At 37.3% G+C, this 17,448-nt stretch overlaps 1 protein-coding gene across 1 annotated transcript in view; it reads right to left on the bottom strand.

Annotated features, from left to right (window-relative positions):
• The window catches only part of TANC2 (tetratricopeptide repeat, ankyrin repeat and coiled-coil containing 2), a 340,845-nt gene that overhangs the window by 188,343 nt on the left and 135,054 nt on the right, over positions 1-17,448 (bottom strand). Inside the window, 1 exon segment of the mRNA XM_049778821.1 lies at positions 10,767-10,877. Coding sequence (XP_049634778.1) covers positions 10,767-10,877 — 111 coding nt within the window.

The raw sequence follows: 17,448 nt of genomic DNA, 5'->3' as shown, positions 1-17,448 counted from the left end.
GCCTACCCAGGAGATGGATGGTGGTTTGATTCCCAGCATCCCATATGGTCCTCTGAGCCTGTCAGGAGTGATTTCTGAGCACAGAGCCAGGAGTAATCCCTGAGCGCTGCAGGGTGTGACCCAAAAAACAAAAAAACCAACAACAAAAAACCCCCCAAGATATATGGATATTTTATTCAAATCAAAGGAGCCAACAGTTTAAGAGAGAAAAGGGAAGCTTCTTCACCAAATGGTGGTTGGAAAACTGGTTGCCTGCATATGAGGAATAAAACTGGCCCACTATCTCACATGATGTATGAAAATTAACTCAAAATGAATTAAAGTCTTAGATGTTAGAACCAAATCCATAAAAGACTCTAAAGGAAAATAGGAAAATATTTCCAGATATTGCTCTCAGCTTTCAGTCAATTCCACTGGCATGGAAAAGAAAAGCAAAAATAAACAAATGAAATTATTTTAAAATGTTTGTGCTCTATGGAAAAAACTATCATTAAAACAAAAGTACATACTGTTTCAAGAGAAAAATTTTTTTACTTTAAATAATTTTTATTGTGACCAATGTAAGTTACAAGTCTTTCACAATTGTGTTTAAGGTACATAGTGACAGTGAATCAGGGCCATTCCCACCATGAGAGTTGTCCTCCTTCCAACCCTGTTCCCAGCATGCATCCCATACCTCCACCCTTTGCCCCCTGGACTGCTAGTTAACAGGTCTTGTTAACAGATCTTGTTGTAGATTGGGCATCTTGATTCTGTTGTTGACTTTGGATTTGGTATTTAAGAGAAAAATATTTTTACACCATATATAGGAAACTTACAAAACTCAACAACAACAACAACAACAACAACAACAACAACAGAGCTCCATCAAAAAGTGGGGCAAAGAACTCAAGACACTTCCAAAGACAATATACGAACTACAGACACATGAAAAAGTAAACTCAAATTCATCACTAATAATTATTGGGGCAGGACAGATAGCATGGAGGTAAGGCATTTGCCTTTCATGCAGAAGGTCAGTGGTTTGAATCCCTGCATCCCATATGGTCCCCTGTGCCTGCCAGGGGCGATTTCTGAGCATAGAGGCAGTACTATCCCCTGAGCACTGCCGGGTGTGACCCAAAAACCAAAAATAAAAATTAATTATCAAGGAAATGCAAATAAAATGTCACTGTGATATTATGTCAAGTCAACGGAATGGTTTATTACAACAATAACACAGAAAAAAGTACCGGTGGGTATGCAGAGAAAAAGGAGCCCTCATCCACTGTTGGAAAGAATGTAAAGTAGAACCACCTCTTTTGGAAAGCTGTGAAGTTTTATCAAAAATAAAAAATAAAAATAGAGTTTTATATCATCAAGTAATTCTACCCCTAGGTATCTATATCAAGGGCACAAAACCCACTAAATTAAAAAGATATAAATACCATGTTTACTAAAGCACTATTTGGAGATGAAAATATTGAAACATTCAAAAAGATGAATAGATAGAAGTACCTTGTTTATAACATAGATGGAACTAGGAGTGTATCGTGTTAAATAAAATGTAAAAAATAAAAACATCTATCAGATGATCTCCTTCATATATGTTATATAAAGAAACTAATCAAGGGAAAAGACAATGCCCAGTGGAAAAAAACCTGAGACAACCAAAAGAGTTACTAAGAATGGGAGTGGACAAGAAAGGTCCTATGGTTAATGGAAGGATACTGGCATGTTAGTGATGAGTTAGGTATGATAATATCATAGTCCTACAACATAAAAACATTTAATTTCATAAAAAGTATATGTATATAAAGTTTATGTGTCTATAGGAAGAAAAATGAAGTGATCTAGAATTCTTTCCTGCATTAACTTTTATGAGAACTGAGTATGTTACATATTCGATTTTGTTAAAATCCATTATTATCTGTCCCTACCATTTATTTACCTCTACCTTTTATTGTGTGTGGGGAAGAGGGGAGAGTTGAGCCACACCTAGTGGTGCTCAGAGGTTACCTGTGAACCTACATTCAAAAATTATTCCTAGAGGTGCTTGGGAGTCCATATGGGATGCTAGGTATCGAATCCAGGTCAGTTTCTAAATTTTAACTATTATCGAAAGTTAAAAGTATAGAAAAAGAAGCCAAGCTGTTGAATTGTTCCAGGTAAATTGGTATCTGGTTGAGAACTCAGGGGTCTTCTTGGAATGGAAATGAACATATTCCCCTCCCATCAGAAGGCCCACTAGCCCCCATTACCACTCCACATGCTCCAGTATATATAATTCAGGGGTCTCAAACTTGCGGCCCGCGGGCCATTTGCGACCCTCCGTACAACATTTTGTGGCCCTTCAAATATCGCAGTATTCACGATTATTTGCTTACCGAATAATCGCAATAAAAATCACATTAGTAAGAAAAAAATCACATTAAACATTCACGTACCCCAGCAGTTCCGTTCGGGGTATGCAAATGTTTATTGCGATTTTTTTTCTTACTAATGTGATTTTTTATTGCGAATATTTGGTAAGCGAAATCCCTTATGCGGCCCTGCCTCACCCCAACTTTGCCTCCTGCGGCTCCCAGGTAAACTGAGTTTGAGACCCTGATATAAATGGTCCAGCTCCACAACTGAATCTCATCAAATTGCCAAGCCACCAAACTGTCCCAGCTCCTCAACTCCTGGAGTGTGCAGCCAAATATGTGGCCTCCAAAAATCACAGTACCGTTCTGATAGCTTTTAGAAGGAGAAATATTTTTTTTTTTTTTGGTTTTTGGGCCACACCCGTTTGATGCTCAGGGGTTACTCCTGGCTATGTGCTCAGAAATCGCCCCTGGCTTGTGGGGACCATATGGGACGCCAGGGGAATCGAACCGCGGTCCGTTCCTTGGCTAGCGCTTGAAAGGAGAAATAATTTAATGGAAAAGTCAGGTAGAAGCCTAACAAGCTCAATGAGCAAAAACAGAAGGCTCAACTAATACCAACCATTTCAATAAATCCTCAATGACTTTAGTTAATACCATTGTGAGATAATCACAAATTGAGCTCTATTGTCCTGTGTTTTGATTGTTACATTTTACCATTTTGTTGTAACAAGCTATTTGATGTAAATGTTTGTTCCTAATAAAGGGGCAGATTTTGGTGGGGTGGGAAGGAAACTGGGGACATTGGTGAAGAGAAGGTGAAACTGGTGGCGAGATGGGTTTCAAAACATTAAATGGTTGAAACAACTATTTTGAACAATTCTGTAAATTATGATGTTTAAAAATATTAAATTTATTCATTTAATATATGAAGTATTAGTTAGCAGACTATGGTCTGAGGATTAGAAATACAGTGAAGGAAAAATCTAAGTCTCATGTTAATAAGTCTTGTGGTTTAGAATGGTTTAACAGGTGCCTGTTCTTGGTAAAGATATCTGTTCTAATATGGCAAATATAGTTTAAGGAGGAACTGGATATAGTAATTTTTTATCATGTATTTTCGTTTGTTCAAGTATTTTTGTTGTTTTTTGGGTCACACCCGACAGTGCTCAGGGGCCACTCCTGGCTCTGCGCTCCTGGCAGGCTCAGGGGACCATATATGGGATGCCGGGATTCAAACCACCATCCTTCTGCATGCAAGGTAAATGCCCCACCTCCATGCCATCTCTCTGGCCCATAAAAAACTATTTTGCATGAATATTTTAAAGGCTAGGGAATATATTGGTAAAGGAAATAATATATTCTCAAACTTTTTTTTGGAAAAGTAATAGGAGATAAAATTATAGAACAAAGGATTGATAAATTACCTTTGCTTATTATTCATTATTTTATACATTTTTCCAAGAAAAACAAATCATCCTGGGATAAAAACATTTGCAAATATTACCTGCAAAATCTGAATCTTTTTTTTTTTTTTTTTTGTGGTTTTTGGGTCACACCCGGCAATGCTCAGGGGTTTTTCCTGGCTCCGTGCTCAGAAATTGCTCCTGGCATGCACGGGGGACCATATGGGACGCCGGGATTCGAACCGATGACCTTCTGCATGAAAGGTAAATGCCTTACCTCCATGCTATCTCTCCGGCCCCGCAAAATCTGAATCTTAATAGGGTATCTTGGAACAGACTTTTCCAAGTGCAAATCTCAAAATTGCATGAATTAATTTATGCTGATTATCAGTGAATATATTTTCTTAGATCAATCAATATTCACTAGGATAATTTAAAGCTATAATAGCATCTGTGACATAATTGTCAGCAATGCATCTGCTACTTAATTGTCAGCAATCTAACGTAATTTGTAATCTGTAAATAATCTGTATAGATTAAGAAAGGGAAAAAGTCCACAAATAGCTGCAAGAATACTAAAAGAGAAATAAAAATACAAAAAAAGTAGGTTATCAGAAATATTATAAAAATATATATAAAAACAAGGAAATTTCATGTTTCCTTTAAACAGCTTTCTTCAAAATTTCTATTTAAGTCCTTGTTTAGATCTAAATGCTTGCTAATGAGCAAAATATGACAAAAAATGAAAGAATGTCATTTTAAGATCATGTTATGAGTCACATATAAAATATTCTGCCTTATACCTCCTAGTATATGAAGCAAGTTGGCATGCTAAAAGGTATCCTCTGAAGAGGCCCACATGGTGAGGAATATATGGGGCAATTTAGATGCTCCTAGGTTCCTGACTCACAGAAACTGAGATAATTGATGGTTTTTAAACTACAAAGTTCTATGATAATTTGATAAATAGGAAGATATAATTGTTAATAAATAGATTTAATCAATACTCACAAGTGTCATATCTAAATGTCATGGTGAATAACATCTAGATAAGAAAAAGCAAAAGATAAAGAGGATTTTAAGTGACAAAAATAACTTACGATAACATCAGTTACAAAATTTAATAAATCACTAAGTTTAATAAAGAAGTCAAGAATACTTTCTGTGAGCCTGGAGTGAAAGTACAGCAGGTAGAGCACTTGTCTTCCATGTGACTGACCCAGCTTTGTTCTCTAGAACTCCATATAGAGTACTCCCTGAGCACCTCTCAACACAAACAGAATATTTTATGTTCCTTTCTCACTACCAAGAAATTTTCATGAACACTGGGCTATAGGAATATACTAAGAAAAAAAACATAACAAATTTAGGTATTTTTAGTTTTATAACTTATAAAATAGTAATAGTATATGCATGAGAGATAAGCTATTATGCATAAGTGATTCCCAGACACTATAAAGCGAAGTGTGCATTATTTCATTTGATTATCAAAAGCACTGTTAGAGCAGGCAATATTATTTTCATTCTACAGAGATGAAACATTCTACAGAGATGAAAAATGGTTTCACAGCATATGGTTTCTTAGCATATAGCTCAGTGTCTCGGGCACATGCTCCTGTATGTGTTAAACTCTGACATAATGCCCTACACCTAAAAAACCCTCACAAGTTAGTATTTACATGTGTATGTTTATATGCATACATATTGTATGTAAAACAAGCCAATGTCTACAGGTTATAGGTATAATTTTATCCTATCTGAAGAACTCATGATAAACATGATGGCTTTACCCAAAGAATTCCTAGATAATAGGACAATATTTTAGCATATACAGTTAAGGTTTGTATAGCCCTAAACATAGACCCCATAATTGCTTTTAATATTTCACTACATATTTGTTTAATCCGTTAAGCATTCAATGGTATACTATGCTATTTTATTTCTCTACAGAAGTTTATACTTGTGCTATTAAATGTACAGAATTCCAAATAAAATATCCTTTACAAGTTAAAATAATATATGAATATTAGGAGCTAGAGTAATACTACAGAGAATATGGTGTTTGCCTTGCATGTGGCTAACCCAGGTTCTATCACCAACACCACAGATGGTTTACCAAGTCTGCTAGGAGTGATCTCTGAGTGTAAAGCCAGGCGTAAGACTTGAGTACTTCCAAATAGTGGTCCACCCCCCAAATATATATAAATATAAATACACCAAAGATATTATAAGTACTTTTCATTCTTGAATGTCAAATACATCTTAATTGTTGCCATCATGAATAACACTGTTCCTTAAAGTCCAGTACCATTTAAGCAACTTAAAAAATCCATTATAAAAAGATTAATCTTAATTTTCCCTTAAAATATTTGGTGTGCTCATCCCCAGCAAGAAACTACAGCCAACACCCCTGCTAATTCATGTTGTGTGGCCCTCCTTCTCACCTCTCCCAAGCGTGGACTGGTGTTTGATACCGGCCGGACTCAGCTCCAAAGGATCCCCAGTGCAAAAACTCTACCCAAGACCTCTCTGCCACAAATTTTTTCTCAATCCCAAGAAGACCAGGGTATGTGATGAAAATGTACCCTAAAACCCACACCCCACAAGAAAATCTCAAAAGACAATAGGAAGCCTATATTTCCTTTATAAGTTTAAGACCTATATAGTACTACCTCTTAATCTGTTTATCCTCAAATGTAAAGTAGTATTCTGCACCACTTTGTTCCCTTAAGTACTTTTTATTAACTCACTTCTTTACATTTTTTCTTTATATATTGTTTCTGTCTTCTTCCCTACTTTACCTTCACCCCTTTTGGTTCTGCTTGGTACAAAAACCTACAATAAAAAGTCTTGCCTGGGATATATAGCTCAGGTCAAAACCAGGGCACAGAGAGGATGGAGCCTGACACTCCCACCCCAAATGCACCAGCAATATAATGTAGCACCATTTCTTCCTGCAAATGCTTATTAAAAAAGGGAAAATTTTACATATACAAACAAGCTCTTATCTACTAGGGATAAGAACTCATACTTTTTTACAATACAGGGGCACCTCCCACCTTGAACATATGTCATGTGACCCCAACTTAGACTCCAGGTGATTAGACAGTGACCATCCAACCTCGAGCCCTAAGTCCCAGACATAGAACCAATACAGCTCTCCGCAACAGTTCCAGGAACCAAACTCCCACGGGGACATTCATAATACTGCTCTGACACCAACATGTGCCAGTTTTGAGATGATATCCTGACAATGAGGAAATGGCAACAACTTTGATCTAAGAGCAGGTTGTCTTACCTCACCATCTAACGATAAGGTGAAATTAGAAGTCCTGTCATCCTTTGATCTGTGCAAAAGCTAAGATTTCTATCTACAGAAGACTGACAACTATGATGGGGCAGAACTTAACCTGGGACCAATAAAAAAAGACTTAGTCTAGGTTTTGGCCTTGATCTGTACAATAACCAAGATCTCTAATTCTAGAGGTCTGGCTGAGACAACTACAACTGAACAGGTCTTTTCAATAAAACACTCTATCCTAGGCTCCATTCTAGGATCAGTCCAAAAACCAAGACCACCAACTACAGAAGATTGATTAAAACAACAATGATAGAACAGAACTTCTAGAACCATAAAGAAAGACGACTTCATAGGCTCCATTCTTTGACCTGTGCAGACACCAAGATCTCTAGATACAGAGGTCTAATTCTATCATCCATGACGGAGCAGAAGTTTTCCATACACCACAATAGATCCTAGGGGAGAGTAAATGAATATGTATCGAGGCGGTAGTTATTCACATGACAGTATACTTCAAGGACGGAGAAACTCTGTATCTCTTAGGCCAAGGGAATTCCCTTTCTAATTTCCCCCAATAATTGGTGTGCCTATGCAGGAAAAAAAAGAAGCAGCACAAAATAATTTTTTATTGGTTTGTTAATGTTGTTTTCATATATTTGTGCCTTGTTTTGTTTTTATTTCAGGACTATGTTTATTGTGTGGTGGCTGTCTATTGCTGTGGTGCTTTCTGAAATTTTTGTTTGATTTTTCTTTTTGTATTGTTGTTGTGTTTCTCTTTCTTTTTCCTTTTCTTCTCTCAAATTGATATTTATAGCCTCTAGAAGGACTCTGCCCATTTTTGCTTGTTTGATTTTTACCCCATTTTATTTTATTTATTTATTTTCTTCAAACAGAACCGCACAACTTGAACCATCTTGTTCCACCTCTCAAATTGAGGGGGAAATAATGGAGGGTTCCAAGACCAAACATTTGTATGATCACTATGTAGTAATAAAAATAATCGGACTTAAACACCAAATCCAAAGCCAATGACAACAGAATTGATACCCATTCTACAACAAACTAGACACGAAGGGGACCACTTATACTAGTATCCAGGGGGGAAGGGAGGGAGATATGGGATGCATGCTGGGAAAGGGGATGGAGGGAGGTCAGCTTTGGTGGTGGGAATTCCCCTGATTCAATGTCAATATGTACCTAAAATATTACTGTGAAAGATTTGTAATCCACTTTGGTCAAAACAAAAATTACTATTATAATAATAAAATAAAAATAAAAAAGAGGAAAAAATATTTGGTGCAGTTAAATATCTAGATACTTTCAAAAAAAACTATCTGAGCTATGGCCTTTAACCTTTGCATATGTAGTCAAAAGTCCTATAAAACTGCCAACTTGACCTATCATCTGTGGCAAGGCTGATCTCTATGTGCACCATAACAATATCAAACACTAAGATAAATAGAAACAGTACTGCCAGCCTAAGCAGTATCTGTATATTAAAAAATATTTAATTTGCTGCATAAATTTCAGAAAATAAAAACATATAAAGCTGATAACAGGAGAAATACTAGTAGAATATAATTTTGGTCTCATAAGCATACAACATATACATTATTTTAAATTAGTCTGAATAACCAGATCTACTTTTAAGGCCTATTTTTATCAGAACTTTTAGAAAAAGAATGTAATGGTATGAAAATTACACAGATGCAGTTCGATAAGAAATACTGACCCCAACTCTAAGTGAAGTTTCACTGATTAATATATGCTGCCCAAGAGAGAAAACTGAACCCCCTGTAATCCCAACCAACCAGACACAGCACCCTAACCTTAGCATCTCAACAGCTCACTCTCCTCTGACCTCCTCGTCATCCCCATTCTCTCCCAAAGGCAACCAAAGAATATTAGTTTGGTGTATTCTTCTGTATGTTTTTTCCAGATGACTATATGGGCATCCATACAAACACATAACATGTGGAATTACAAAAATAAGAATATCAGCCTTGGAGCATTAGTAGAATGTTCTGCTAAGTGTTTTGTACCTATAAAAATTATGATCCCCATTTTTACAGATGAGAAAACTAAGGCTTGGAAAGTCTGTAAACTGCCTAAAAGGTCACACAACTAGTAATTAATGCTATCAGCAGAAAAGAGTGTAGGATGAATCTATCATTTGGGAATTCTTAAACTGCACGTAGCTGACCTAGTTCAATCCCTGGCACTGCAAGGAGTGATCTCAAGCACAAAGCAATAGTAAGACTGAGCACTAGCAAGTGTAGTCCCCAAACAAAAACAAACAAAAGGTCTAAATTTAGGTAATATCATATCATCCCAGTTATTTCATAGAAGCAATAGAATGAATCCAATCTAGTTCTATCACTGTTCATCTGAATACTTGTTAGCAGGCTATAACTAATCTGTAAGCAGCTTGTAACCTAGCTGTTACAGCAGCTTGCCTTGGACATGGACCCAGAGATCCCATATAACTAACTCCCTGAGAACTGACATGAGTAATTCTTGAGTGCAGAGCTAGGAGTAATCCCTGAGCACTGCTGGGTATGCCCCAAAACAAACAAACAGGAAGAAATGTAAATGGCTTAAAACTTGAAAAAGATTCTTCTATCAGCTACAGTGACATTTAAAGACCCTTTTAGAGGCAGAAAAGATAATTCCGAACATATAACTGTGATTTGAAAAGATGAATATTATCTAAAACTGTGGATAAAGCCCAGAATGTGAAGCCTCTTACGTCTTTTAGTATTTCAAACCAATCAATAAAATCAAATGCCTCTGATTAATTTTGGTATGTTTCCATCTACTGTCTTTTTAAAAAAACATGTCTTACCTAATTTCAAAGCCGTTTTATCCTAACATTTCATATTAGAGCTACTGAGAACTCCAGAACTAGAAATCATCTTATTTTCCTGACCCCTAATGTTGTAAAGACACAGTGGTTGCATTCACTGTGACTTAACATCACTTTTAATGAGCAGGAATAAACAAAGACCTAAAACCACGTCGTCTAAGGTCCTCCACTAAAGCTCTGATCTGTACACTCCACCAGAGCTGTGAACATTTCTGACACAGCTCTATAGACTCACTGTCAAGTGAGTGTAAAGGATGTTGCCAGGCAACTCGTCTAAGTTTGGAAGAATCTAAGCATTGATAATGAGTCTGTCTCAGTTTGGCTACCACACAAGAAGGGTTTTAGTGAACTCCCACATGTGCTTACGGGCCATTCATGAGAAAAAAGCATTTCTAAAAATGAGTGTCCAGGAGTCCAAATCAGAAACCTATAATGCCTCTTTTCTAATTAATGTTTCTAACAACTACTTTCTCTAACTAAGTAGAAATCCAATAGAGATAGAGCCAGAATGAGCAAAGGGCTAATGGTCTCCATTATCTCTAACATGTCTGTCTGCACAAGGCCAAAAAATTCTTATGTATCTTCCATTACAGAAATCATCATGAAAACAACATAGCTACCAAAATTATTTTCTTTATAAATCATATTTAAATCTGTTTTAATATTTACTTTCATTATGATCCAACAAGTAAAAGTCTTTCTAATAAGGAAAATATTTGGTAGGTTGACAAAGAGGTAACAAATATCTCTTTGTAAAGAATTTATGTGCAAAATACTGCTCTTCTGGATGGGTTTGGTAGAAACCTCCCTCTCTCAAAGCAGACATTTGCATTTGCATGCACTCTTACCAGGGCAGTATGCATCCACGTCCAGTTTCTGAGCTGAAGTGAGGGTTGGTGAGCCAAGCTCGGATTCTGGAATTCGTGGGCTCTCAACAAACTTTGCTTTCCTCAGAGGGGCTAAGGACAAAAAAAAAAAAAAAAAAAAGGAGAGAGACAGAGAGAAGGGAGAAGGAGAGAAAGAAAGAGTAGGGAGGTAGAAAGAGGGGAAAGAGGAAAAATAGAGAGGGAGAAGGAAAATAAAAAGAATGAAAAAGGAAAGAAAAACGTAGGGAAGAAGGAAAAGAAAAGAGAGAAACACAGAGGGGTCATGAGTAAGGGGAACAGCAGGCAACAGATGGAAGCACTTAAATGAACGACACACTCTGTCAGACTCAGATCAGGTTACCTATTTTTTTGTGTCAGAAAAAAAAATTGGCTGCATTCTTTATAGAGATGGGTCTTGTAAAAAAAAGTCCCTGCACACTGAAAAAGCTAAAAATTCAATATTTAAGTCTATCAGAATATGTTGTATTGGTCAACCACCTAGAGCTATTTTCTTTTTGTAAAGCAAAGACCTTCCTTACTATGTTCTTTGCCTCTAAATACAGGAATAAACTGAGAAGAGAATAGGACTAAATTTTAATCATTGTATCCAAAGATTTTCTTTATCTTAAATAATATTTCTGTAGTTTAAAACATTGCACTTTGATAAAAACCATTAATTGGATTCATTTATCTTAAGGAAATCAATCACAAGACTGCTAAGCTTCTAAGCCAGTAAGTTAAAAGTGCTAGTGAACTAAGTAGTTAGGCCATGCATTAATTTGACACCGAATACTTAAGACATAAATTAGTTACACTAAGTCTAAGACACAGTAATATTCCATGCCATTGTATCCATTTATTTTTGTAAAGAATAAAATAAAGATATTAAATTTTTTTACTTAAAACTTGCAGAAATCTTTAGAATTAATTTTAGGGGAGATTAAGAAGTGCTGTTAATATTCATTTAAATAATCAATTAAATCTATCAAAATCTAACATTACAAAGATTGCTTTGGCTCTTTTAAAAACAAAATTCTATTTTTTATTTTTTTTTTGGTTTTGTTTTTTGGTCAAAACCAGCGGCATTCAGGGTTTGTTTAGACCTGGCTCTTCGCTCAGAAATCGCTCCTGGCAGGCTCGGGGAACCACAAGGAATGCTGGTATTCCAACCACCATCCGTCCTGGGTCGGCTGTGTGCAAGGCAAATGCCCTACCGCTGTGCTATCTCTCTGGCCCCCAAAGTTCTATTTTGAAAAGAGTAATACCGATCAGGGAGACAGCTCAAAGAGCCCCAGTCAAATTTCTGGAATGACCCACAGCACACAACTGGGTGTGGTCTTTGACTCCACCCCCCTTCACTGCTAGGTGTGAGCAGCACAGCCTTGCTGACCCAGAGCACTACTGTCAGGTCTAAAGTACCTGACAGCTATCATGAGGAGTGGCCCAGAGTCCAGAAGCACCACATGGGAGATCCCTACTGAAAAACAAAACAGAAAGCTCTGATAGGACAATACTACTGAGCAAAACTATCATTTGACTCTAAAAGCAAATGGCACGCATTTTATATTAGTGTCATAACGATAGGTGTCTAAAACATGAAGGGCTTAAGATCACATTATATATTTTTCAAAACTTTTTTACATGTTTTTCAAAATCCTCATTCAGTAGGTTTCTAAGTTATTCCTAAATTACCTTATAAAAGAGCAACAGAAAACAGTCATTATTTTTAATATTTTTATTTAAAAAAAGTCATAATAATGGCCAGAATTTGGCTCTATTTTCTTTGAAGAAAATAAATCAGTGATATTTTTACAATGTGCAAATACTCAAAACCATACATTAAAATATGTCCATTTTAAGAGTATATTTAAAAAACAAAATGTGGCCATGGTATGGTTCCACCCTGAATATAAGTTGTGTGATGAAAACCCTCACCTCTGCCAAGAGTGTAATACTTAATTTTATTTCTTTAATATCACTGTCAAAAATATAGTTCCCTTCATGAGTATGGATTTATAGCACTGTGTCCCTGAGGGCCTTTCATAGTGCCCCTTGACCATTCAAACTGCAGCCCGAACCATTGCTTGGCTGCTGAAGCAGGACACACACACACACACACACACACACACACACACACACACACACACACACACACACACACACACACACACACACACACACAGAAACGCACATGCAAAACCAGTTCCCAAACCATTGCTTGGCTGCTGAAGCAGGACACACACACACACACACACACACACACACACACACACACACACAGAAACGCACATGCAAAACCAGTTCCCAAAAGTACTCAGCACATCTGCTTGTATCCAATCTCTCTCTCTCTCTCTCTCTCTCTCTCTCTCTTTCTTACACACACACACATACACACACACACACACACACACACGGCTGCTGAAGCAGGTCACACACACACACAGAAACGCACGTGCAAAACCAGTTCCCAAAAGCACTCAGCACATCTGCATGTATCCAATCTCTCTCTCTTTCTCTCTCTCTTTCTCTCTCTCTCTCTCTCTCTCTCTCTCTCTCTCTCACACACACACACACACACACACACGGCTGCTGAAGCAGGTCACACACACACAGAAACGCACGTGCAAAACCAGTTCCCAAAAGCACTCAGCACATCTGCATGTATCCAATCTCTCTCTCTTTCTCTCTCTCTTTCTCTCTCTCTCTCTCTCTCTCTCTCTCTCTCTCACACACACACACACACACACACGGCTGCTGAAGCAGGTCACACACACACAGAAACGCACGTGCAAAACCAGTTCCCAAAAGCACTCAGCACATCTGCATGTATCCAATCTCTCTCTCTCTCTCTCTCTCTCTCTCTCTCTCTCTCTCTCTCTCTCACACACACACACACACACAGAGAGAGAAACGCGCGTGCAAAACCAGTTCCCAAATGTACTCAGCACATCTGCATGTATCCAATCACAAGTACTAGAATATATTTTTATTGTAATCTCATCAAGTCAAAAATGAAACATTTCAGTCAATATAACTTAGTATAAAAAACTGTTTTAATCTAATTCTTAAAGCTGTTAGTTTTTTTTTTTTACTAGACTTTTAAAAGTACAACACCATGGTAGCAAAATCATCATAAAGTACAACGCCATGGAAGCAAAATGATCATTTTACCTGCTGAGTTCTGACAAAGGCAGCTGTGGTCCCTGGTGAAGGGACTACATAGTTTAAAATACCAGAAATTTGTATAGTAAAACTTGGGGTTAGTACACAGACAGAAATCAACTTAAGGTACATATGGAAGAAGCTGAAGGATGGCAGAGAAGTTATTATGAGGAAAAATACAAAAATTATGAAATGGAATCAAGGAGGGAGGCAATTAAGACCTTAGAGATCTTTGAAAGAGTTGTGCCATGCAAAACTGATTTTCCTTCCCAGGGACTTGCAACTGAGTTTATCATTATCACTATAGCTCATAGTACACACTTGCTTATTTTTTCCCCTAAACCTTTATCCATGGAATATTGTACATGCCTAACAATACATTTAGACTATCTTTTGGGTGGATTATATTATTACCTTCATACAATTTCTAGAAACTACAAGTGTTAGCTTAAGTCAATCACACAAAGAAGGTTCATTAATAAATATACATGCTGTCCATTAGTCTCAGTACTGCTTAGAGAAATACAAAAAAAAAATCAACTTGATTTGGAGGAGAAAGAGGGGTTCCCACACCCAGCAGTGCTGAGAGCCTATTCCTTAGCTCTATGTTCAGGAATCCTTTATGGTGGTGTTTGGGGGAACTATATGAGGTGTGAAAAATTGAACCCAGGTCAGCATCATGTAAGGTGAGTGCCCTAACCTGCTGTGCTATAGCTCCAGCTCTCCAAAAAGGAAAACTTGAAAGATGGGACATGACTTGATATTTTCCCTGAAAGTCTCTAAGTTTTTCATATATTTCATTTAAAAAGTATGTAAGATGATTCAGATGAGCAATGAGATGAGTCAAAAGGGGTTTATAAACATTTTTTTTTATTTTTAAAGTAGCTGAAATGAAAAGTGTAGGAGGAAACCAAACCAGAGGATAGTATCAGGAGTTTGGTGCTTATCTTGCATGATGCCAACCTAAGTTCAATCATCAGTACCACATATGAACTGAGCATAGCTAAGGTCACTCTGAGCACAGAACCAGAAACAACCCCTGGGCACTCTTGGGTGTGGTTCCAACACCCACACCCTACTTCCCCCAATAAAAGAAACGTTTCAGCAATTTAAAGAGAAAGCAGGAAGCTACAGTTCTTTTAAGTGAGCTAAACTAATTGGAAAGGTTTTTTTTGTTGTTGTTTTTTGTTTTTTTAATGCTCAAAGACATGACTGGGGCAAAGGATAAAAGGAAAGATGAAGGAGAGAGAGTACAGGAGTAGGCTGTCTGCCTTGCACATGCCTGACCTGGGATTGATCCCCATATGGTCCCCTGAGAATGGCTATATATTTTGATGGATTATAGTATTACCTTCACACAATTTTTAGAAACTACCAGTATTAGCTGTAAATCAGTCACACAAACACAAAGGAGGTCCAGTAACAAATATACCTGTTGTCCATTAGTCTCAGTACTTCTTAGTAAAAAAAAAAAAAAAAAAAGATTAATTTGAGGTTTTGGTGGGGAGGGAGATCCACACAAACAGGAGTGCTGAAAGCTGGAGTGCAGAGATGGGAGTAAGCCAGAAACATTTTCAGGTGTGTCTCACACCCCACCCCATAAAGAAAAAGGTTGCTTATTGTTCAAGATAATATACTTAGTCATTTCAAAGATTCAGGTCTGGGCATTGCAAGTAAAAAGAAACTGGGAACATTATGTATCCTTACCAAGTCATAGGACTGTTATGAGGTCTCTAATTCTAAGCACGTAAAGTATTTATTAGTAAAGTGCTTGGATGTGGTGATGTGCTCTTCGTGAGTTTATTAAGATAAAGTGTGGAATATTTTACTATAGAAACAGAGCAAAAAAGTGTCCTTAAGAACCAGTGTTAACTAGACACAGAGTTGGTTAGGGTCCCAGGGAGTACAGGAAGTAAAGGTCTGGGCTTTAGAGTCTGGCAGTCTCTAAATTAAGTTCCCTTTACTCTCCCTTTTTCCTAGTTTGGAGAGTTCTGAGTTTTATGATAGCAGTCCTGATAAAATAGGGAAAATGTGAGGATCATACCAGCTAATTCAAATACAATGCTCAGACAAGTGCCCAAAAGAGAATAAATCCTCTATGAACCCTGGCTGTCATGATTATTTTCGCTGTTGTCACCAGCCCTATCACAGATTCAATAGGATTTGGAAAGTCTGACTCATTTCATGTGGGAGATATCTCAGATAAATGTCTTGGAGGATGACAAGTAACGGTGGTATCACCAATTATTTTTGAGAACTTGAAAAGGGAGTAATGTTCAAGAAAGTACAGTAGATCTTGGAACAGAGGATACCGAACTTAAGTTGGTCTAATGTCCTCCTCTCAGGGGGAAAAATGTACCCAGTTCCCTCCTAAAAATCTAGTTTCAAGCAAACACAAAGTGCCTCCAACTATACCTGTAGCTGCTTTTAATCGCACCCCCACACCCTTGGAGTTCAAAACCTCCAAGAAGAATTTTGCCCACTTTGGGGAACATTGTCTTAGAAGATGGCAGAAAAGCCAAAATTTAAAAATCTGTGTTTGACAATGACATAGATGAGAAAAATTAAACAGTATGATTTAGACTAGCTGTTTGCTTTTTTATTTTTTTTAAATACTGGAGAACCACCACCTGTCTGAGTGCCAGTTCTCAGACTGGCAGTTACTAACCACTGAAGTAGACCAATGGCTTTCAAACTTTCTATGAGCAGGCAAGGTACTGATTAGTTAATGCAGTATAGCATCACCTGGGAAATGCAAATATCAGGCCCTGCCTCAGGTTAGCTAAATAAGGAACCCTGGAGGGTGGAGGCAGTTTGTATTTAGCAAGCTTCCCCAAGGATTTCTGAAGTGCAGTGATGTTTGTGAAACCATCTATAAATACCTGGTGCATAGTCTTTAGCAGATCCCTAAGAAAAGAGCTGTTACAAAATATAAAAAAAGGTGTTGGGTTTGGAGCCATACTACAGTGAGTAGTGGGGTAGCCTTGCATGTGGCTAACCCAGGTTCTATCTCCAGCATCCTATATGGTCTCAGGAGTAATTCCTGAGTGCAGAGTCAGAAGCAACCCCTCTGCACTGCTGCGTGTGGCCTAAAAGAAAAAGAAAAAGTAAAGCAAGGCCTCGTCTCTAAGAGTATTAATTGTGTCTAATCGAATTGATATCCACTGTTTTATCAATATAACTTATGTGGCTATATTTTAATTGTCTAAAGTTGTAAATCCATTGTTTGGAGCCTATTCTGAAGAAAGAGCAACACAGTCCATATAGAATATTTACTTCTTCCTAAGATCACAGGGGTTGGTAAGTGTTGGACTTTGGAAAATATGCAATCAGCAGGGATGCTAAAGATAAGAAGGAAAAATCCTTTAAGGAGCTTCTTCTGTAAACTGGAATTTTGTAGATGATGTGTAAGCACCTTTAGTCCAAGGAAACATAAGGACATGGAAGTAAAAATTTTAGTATCTACATAGTACTTGTATTTGGTAAAGCTTTCAATATAGAA

Source organism: Suncus etruscus, chromosome 1, assembly GCF_024139225.1.
Source record: "Suncus etruscus isolate mSunEtr1 chromosome 1, mSunEtr1.pri.cur, whole genome shotgun sequence".
In the NCBI taxonomy this organism is placed as follows: Eukaryota; Metazoa; Chordata; class Mammalia; order Eulipotyphla; family Soricidae; genus Suncus; species Suncus etruscus.
This window is presented reverse-complemented; position numbering and strand designations above follow the sequence as displayed.